The sequence below is a fragment of the Lathyrus oleraceus genome, chromosome 5 (genome assembly GCF_024323335.1).
Source record: "Lathyrus oleraceus cultivar Zhongwan6 chromosome 5, CAAS_Psat_ZW6_1.0, whole genome shotgun sequence".
Classification (NCBI taxonomy): domain Eukaryota; kingdom Viridiplantae; phylum Streptophyta; class Magnoliopsida; order Fabales; family Fabaceae; genus Lathyrus; species Lathyrus oleraceus.
The window spans coordinates 115,022,772-115,030,642 of record NC_066583.1 but is presented as its reverse complement, the minus strand read 5'-3'; the positions used below and the strand labels follow the sequence as shown (position 1 = coordinate 115,030,642).

Here is a 7,871-nt window from a genome sequence, read left to right as displayed (position 1 = left end):
AAAGATTTTATTATTGAATTATAATACTGAATTACAAAATGTCTATTTATATAGACTTAAGTGACTTGAATACTAAGTAAAATAATAAACTAAGTAACAAACCACAAATCTTAATTAGCTTTGGGTTTGGGCTACACAACTCAACTTGTATTATATCTAATATCTCAACATACCCCATATAATTCAAGTTGTCGAAACACTTGTCAATCTTCGCAAGATTTATGGCTGCCTTGTTGTTGATATGTAGTACCCGAGGTTTCTTCACTTCGACCTCGACCTCTTCCAGCACATATCTAATCCAAATTACTTGACACGAAACATAAGATCTTGCTATATATTCAGCATCGCATGATGATAATGTCACCACAAATTGCTTTCTCGAGCACCATGAGATTGTGACACCAAATACTTGAAAGAAATATTCAGTAGTGTTTCCTTGATCTTCCTTATCTCCACACCGATAAGCATTTGAATAACAAGTAACTATAGGTTCTTCGTTTTCAGAGTCTCATCGAAATAAAATTCCATAGATTGTCCATCCTTTTAAGTATTATTGAATTGAATTATAATACTGAATTACAAAGTGTCTATTTATATACACTAAAGTGACTTGAATACGTAACAAACTCTTAACCTTAATTAGTTTTGGACTTGGGTCACATAACTCAATTTGGATTATATCTAATATCTCAACAACAACTACGATTCTTCAATCAATTTTAAATATGATACTATAATTAAATATTTCACTTAATTTTTCATAATATTTTATAATAAAGTTTTAAATAGTATAATATCCATATTAACATGTTGATTACTTTTTTTATATGTAATAATATGTTGATTACTTTCATTGATAATGTGATTATTATATTTGATTAATTAAATATGATTCATTTTAAAAAATCACTTCGGGTATCCTAACTCTTATTTTAAAAAATAAATCGGATGGAATGAAAAAATCCAGCATGTTCAATAAGGTTTTCATGTATATTAGTCAAGATTAAATGGAAGTAATTGTTGGTCTAAATTTTTGAAGTTTTTAAAAATAATTTTTAAGATAATTATCAAATAATGTATAAAAAAGGTTTAAATAAATATTTGTTAAACAATTTTTTAAAATCAATAATAACAGAAAAATAATTAATGCATGATTAATTTCCTTAATTTTATTAACATTCATGTAATGTAATAGAAAGCAAAGGTTAGCTCTTTAATTATTGAAAATCAAAATTATTAAAAATGTGAACTGGACGCTAATTTAAAAATATAGGAGTGTTATCAAATATTTTAATTAATTTCTTAAAAAAATAATAATTAATTACCATATTGTCATTAATGAAAAGCAGATGTATGTTTTCCTTATTTTTTAGCTTACCTCATTTAAAAAGTAAAACAGAAAATTGAAAAACCGAACATGCTTTCATAGTTTTGAGTTTTTAGATTTTAAAACAATCAATTTTAAAAATGTTTTCAAAAATAATTTTAAAAAATAAATTCATCAAGCAAGTATTTTGTTTTTTATATTTTAAAAACTATAAAATAATTTTTTATAACAGTTTCAAACAGACTCTTAGTATTTGGCCCGTTTCTGTCTCTTAGTATTTGAGCCGTTTCTTAGACCCGTATTCAGTGGAGATTTTTACCTGCTATCCTCGGCACTCATTTATTTTTATATTGATTTAAATGCCTTTTCTATTACTTTTTTTTTAATTATGCTTTGTCAAAAAGAAATTATTTGAAAAAATCTGTAAACTCTAAAAAGCTACAAAAAAATCTAATAAAAAATTTTAAACTTAGTGAGAATTATGTAATTTTATTTAGTTTTTAGAAAACCAGCACGAGTTTTCATCAAATTTTAAAAAAATACGATATTTCTAAAATTTCTTTTGCATTTTTATCAAACTTTTTAATATTCGAAAACTATGCAATGTCATGCTTGGAATATGCCAATTTCTATGTGTTTCTTGATCTAATATTGTTTTAACAAAAATAACATAATACACAAGTATGCGTTTTCTACATTCAAATTAAAAAAAACATATAAACTGATTATTTAAAGTGAATTTTAAATAATTTAAAAAACATAAATATTACAAAACATAAAAAATAATATTAAATTGTATTTAACATTATAAAAAAAATACAAAGAACACATTAATGCCCCCTCCTTTTATTTTTAATTAATATAGATAGAAAAAAATATTAATAATTTGATAATGTTAAATCACATATTTATCTTTAAAATACTTACACGATAGCGCAATATCATTAATCTCATATAAATAAACTATTCCCTTTAAAAATTAATGATATTTAAACACATAATTTTTCAATATTTATTTAACACTTTATATTTTTTTTCTCCCAACATTTTTCTATTTCTTCTCTCTCTAAATATTAAAATTTAAAGGAGTAATGAGTGCAAAAAAAAATGCATAAAGTGCCAAAGCATAAGCCATGAACTAAAAAAAAAAAGCATGAACCATGAGGTCCCAATAGCACTATGAAGCAACATAAAAAAGCAAAACTCAACGTGTGTTAAACAAATTTTAAACTTATTTTCCCCCATAACCATAAACCACAAATGTTCTTTTTCAGTTTTACTCTTTTTCTAGGGTCAAATAAAAAAATAAAAACTTTATCGAGTGTTTCGATACGCTTGTTTAGAATTTAGCAACACCTCAATCTCAAATGCATTATTAAAAAGTCCAAAACCGAAAGCTTCTTTTTCTTTACCACTCACTAACTTTTTTTCATCTTCAAACTCAACTCAATTTCACTACTTTACTTTTCTCTCTACCCATTAAGCCTTATCTGACATTCCACTCTTAATTCCCTTCTACACGTGCAAAACACCTCTCACGTGCCAACCTTTAACCTAAAAGATGTCTAAACATAGTTACATGTTATTTCTCTTTAATTTGGTCTTTGATCATTTTTACACTTTTCACCTCTCTTATGTAATGTAATTAATATCACACTTCTTTATGGACCTAAATATAGATATTTCTTATCATGCTTTCTCTGATGTGTCTCAGACTTTCTCTGTTTCAGACATTAATACTCCTCAGTTTTCAGGAATATATGTATGTCAAATTTTTAATACTATAATAATAAATTTAATGGTCTTTTTCAATGCTTGTTCACAAACCGGTCAATGTTTTAATTTTTTTTTTCACAGTGCTCATGTTCTTGTCACAAGTAAAAAAATGAAAGTGGAATCTGAATAGTGTGGTGAAAATGTTAATACTTAAAGTAGGGAAAGACAAATGTTTCTGGTCCTTAGAAGTATATAGAAGAAGCTTTGAAAGAAACATTTCTTACATTTCGCTTTCATGGAATAATTCAATTATGTATATACTCCTATCTTTGTTCTTTTCATATCAAACTTTATCAAAAAAAATTAATTAAAATTCTGAATATTTTATTCTTAATTTCTTTGTCTGTTTCTGTTTCTGCATAACTGACAATTCATAAATACGGCAAAGTATAGATTTATAGTAATTTACAAACTCTCTTGCTTGAATAAAAACACTAGGATAATGATAATGATAATGATAACAATCTTTTTATATAAATCATTGTACTATACACTACACATCTAAGAAAGTACTTATTTATAATTAGTAGTGATCATTTGTTAAATACTACTATCATTCAATCATCTTATGATAAGGTTTTGAAATTTGAAATGAAATATTGTACTAATTATTTTACCAATAGTATTTCTAATTCAAGAAAAGCTTAAAAAAAGTGACTTTAAGCCAGGCTGTGTGTTCCATACATTCTCATGAGTTCTCAGCTTTTTGCACAATGAATAAAATGGTAGTAAGAAAGAAACACTTTTATGATCATTAACTCTTTCTTTCTCTCTCTTGTGGTAGCATAGCATTAACTAATGTAACTGAAGCATGCAGATATCAAAATCAGCAAAAAGAGATGATGTATTTGAACCAAACACAATAAGGTAGGAAGCAATAAATATTGCACCAATGAAAATGAGAAAAACTCAACCAAAAACAGAAGCTTTGAACTTTAACATTTAAAGTTTGGCTTTAATTTGAATCTTTAACATTCTTAGTTCTTACTATTACTACTACTACTACAAAATCTCAACCATTGTGAAAAAAGATGATAATATTGGCACTAAGTTATATGTACACAGAATCACACAAGCACGCACGCACAAACACATGTTTCCATCAATATGATCATCTAGCTCCTCCGTGACTCAAAACTTGATCAACTTCAATTTTCAACCATAGAAATAAAATGAAAACAAACAAGTAAATATAAAAGAAGATGAAAAAAGAAGCTAGCTAATTAAGATTAATTGATTTTTTTTTTCTCTGAAACTAACTAATTAACAAGTGGATGGAGGCATGAGATTCAAACCCAATCCCAAATCAAAATCAAAATCATCTTTCTGATCCAAAACCAAACGAGTCTTGTTGGTTTCCAAGTTAGTTGGATTATTAGATCCACATTCAGGGTGCACTCTTTTCTTGGACTGTAGTGATACTCCAAAAAGCTTTGTCTTGCTGCAGTTATTACTGTTGTGCCCTTCCACCATTGTTATAGAGCTTCTTGATGTGGTTGTTGGAGAGTTCACATTCACATTCACATTTACACCATGATGATGATGTTGATGATGATGAGATTGAGTTTGATGTTGAAACTGAGTCACGTGTTTAGGGTTGGTAGAGTTGTTGATGTTGTTGTTATTACTATAATACCCCAAAAGCTGGTTCATTGGTCTTTGCATCATTGAAACATTACCAGCACCATTAATAGGATTAGCATTCGAAGAAGGTTGTGGTAGTAAATAAGAAGAAGAGTAAGAGTTGCTTGGAGCTACAGGCTTAACATGATTCTGAACAAAATAGATTATATCATTGTAAAGCTTCTTCATGTGAGCTAACTCAGACATTAACATGTTGTTGCTTCTTCTTAGTCTCTCATTGTCTTCCGAAAAAGCGGTAACAGAAGTGTTGTAGTTTATCGATGCTGTTGTTGTTGCTGCTGCTGTTGTTGTTCCTCCATTGATGAACGACGGTGAAGTTAATGGCGGAGAATCACATGACCAATTGTTGAGTTGTTCATCGGAGTAGTCATTCGGTGGAGAAATGCTTACTCTAGTGCTCGAAAACGGAAAGAAACTCGGAGGAACGTTGTGCTGGTGGTGGTGGTGTGGATGGTGAAGGTTCATGATTCCGGTTTGTTGCGGCTGAGTTGTTTTTCTTCTATGAATCTCACATAGCAAATGCTTTTCTCCTTTCTTGAAATATTCATTAGCAAACTCCCATCTATCAGGCACAATCTTTCGAAAGCCCTAGAAAAAAATGAAGAGGAAAAATCAGTTAGTTTGTTACAATAGTAGAAAAATGAAGACTAATCAGTTAGTTAGTTAGTTACATAACAGTAAAATAATTTGAGATTTTATTATAAGTTTGTTAGATAGTTAGTTAGTTACATAGGTGTTCAGTTGGCGGACGAAGCTGGAGAAGTTGTTGTGTTTGAAGTAATTCGGGAGAAGGTCTCTAGCGAATTCTGGAGGACGCCAGACGACGAAGGTGGAGTCGTCTTCGCCCCAAGAAACTATGTGATCTGTGGAGGGATCGTCGACGAGTTGGTATGTTTTGGTGAGGAACGGAGCTGGGACTGATTTGTGTGAGTCTAATGAGAGTAAAATGCCTTCACAGTTGTCTAGTAGAAGAGCCATTTTCAGTGATGAAGATGATTCAATCACAAAAGAGAGACTCTGTTAGAGAGAGAGTGTGTTTTTGAGAAAGAATGAGAATGAATGAGAATGGTGGGAGGATAAAACTTAAAAGAGAGAGGGGTAGAATGAATAGTACTAGCTTTTTTTTTGTAACTGTGTAATGCACTAATGCTTTTTTTTTTTTCTTTTTTATTTGGTTGTATTTTTTAAATAAAAAGTAATGTTTATAAGTTGGAAACTTGGAAGGATATTGTCTGGTGGGGCATTAAATTTTAGTTTCTCTTGTCTTATACATTGAGGTAGCAAACTTCCTGAGTAAATAATGGAAGCATAAAAGATGCACTTGTTTGTTTTAAATACATGGGGAATATTTTATTTGATACAAAAAAAACATATTAAGAAAATAGTAAAACAATTTTACTCATTTTAACTTGCTTACATTTTTGTAAGAAAAAAAGTTACATGTACTATTAATAATAATAATATGATTTATACATTATGAATTCATAGTTTTATATAAAATGTTGGTATTAGCAAGAGATGAAAAAGCTTAGAATCAAATATAGTAGGCAGTTGAGGGAATATGTGTCTGTCTGTCTAGGACTGTGAAATAAGAGGGTTTCAAGACAAACCCGTGACTCGTTCTCTCTCTCTCTTCCCTCATTCTACGTGTGTGTTTGTGTTTGTGATACAGAGTGAGGAGGTTTCTGAATTCTGACATTCATCCCGCGCACACCCACTTAAAATCACAAAAACATGTTTGTCTTTTTCTTCTCTTTCAAATTGACCCTTCAACCCTTTGTTTCCATTAGTAGTAATCACTCAAACTCTTGTTAACGTTTGCTAATTACTCATTATTCTTCCATCATCTCTCGTAAAAAGTGATCCATAATTTCTCTTTTTTTGAGAAACAAAAAGGTTGAAATGTCAAATGTGAAGAAGAAGAAGAAGGTGGTTCACGTCAAACGAAACCAGTGTGTGTGTCTTGTTTTCTTTTCTTTTCTTTTTCTCCACTTTGTAGCTTTCCTTTTGTTCTATATTGTCACCAACCAAACCATACTCTCTCATTTCGAATGCCTCTACCTATTGCACGTTTCTAGCATAGCATCGAATTACGTGATGGGAATGAATATTAAAGCCTGTTTTTTCATGACGACATTTCTTCCATCCGTTGATTCTTGCATTTCTAGCTTCACCTTTTCTTCTTTTTTCATTGAAATATCGCATGTTTCAAACTTCAATGTCTATTTCTATAGCTAGCTTCTAGGTAGGGGAAGTATATTCTACTATAATCCAAGATCAACATACTTTAAATTTTTTCATGTGAAATGTACATTTTTATTTGTTGGTGCAAGTGTTACTAATTAAATACTATCCCATACATATGATTAAATATTATAAAAGGAATATACATACACACCAAATGCCTTAATATTTAATCATTACGGAGGAATAAACGAAAAATGACCAACTTTATCACTAATTTTTTATGATAAAATTAATTTAATTAAAAGTTTCATATGTAAATAATATAAAAATATGTTAATTATTATAACATATTTTCTAATATTTTGTTATTTTGCTTTAAGTGGTTTTGATAGTTTTGTAAAAAATTTAGTTCACAATCCTACTACAAGTAGAAAAACTTTATCAAGCATATGTAGATATGTATTTCTAGTTGAATTGATTTATTAATTTATAATAATTTGATTTAGATTATTCTTTCACTTTCTTGATACTTCCCAACATATCTCCAGATCTGAGATGAAGTTTGAAGTTTTTTCTAATATAATTAAAAAGAATTTTAAAATTAATATATTTTAAACTTTTTAGGATGTAAAGTTGTTTAATTGTTATAATCAATTTTATTTAAAATTTTGTTTTTAATTGATAATAAAATAAACTCATCTAAACACTCTTCTCATTATTTAAGAAATTATAATTATAAAACAATGCCAAAATTCTAAAAAAATATGTCAATATCAAGTCATCTATTATGTTAAAGAATTCAAAAATTTATTATTTATATGTGTTGTTTTTTAACTAACAAATAAAAAATATAATTTTAAATGATTGTTAGTATTATATATTTAGATAGGTATTATTATTTAATTAATATATGAAGTCATTTTTAAAAAAACAAGAA

The 7,871-nt window shown here is 28.5% G+C and overlaps 1 protein-coding gene across 1 annotated transcript; it reads right to left on the bottom strand.

The window, feature by feature from the left end:
- Positions 1 to 4,122: 4,122 nt before the first annotated feature.
- On the bottom strand, positions 4,123 to 5,854 carry LOC127088115 (heat stress transcription factor B-4). Its single transcript, XM_051029029.1, has 2 exons — positions 5,477 to 5,854; positions 4,123 to 5,335 (listed from the first exon to the last, which is right to left on the bottom strand). Exons 1-2 carry the CDS (start codon positions 5,723 to 5,725, stop codon positions 4,367 to 4,369), a joined length of 1,218 nt encoding a protein of 405 aa, XP_050884986.1. The 5' UTR covers positions 5,726 to 5,854; the 3' UTR covers positions 4,123 to 4,366.
- Between the last annotated feature and the right edge of the window lie 2,017 nt (positions 5,855 to 7,871).

Excerpts from the sequence above, each read along its gene's own strand:
- LOC127088115 (XM_051029029.1), bottom strand. The coding sequence starts at position 5,725 with ATGGCTCTTCTACTAGACAACTGTGAAGGCATTTTACTCTCATTAGAC. Across the intron at positions 5,336-5,476 it reads TCCGCCAACTGAACACCTAT|GGCTTTCGAAAGATTGTGCC; the intron begins GTAACTAACTAA and ends ATTTTTTTCTAG.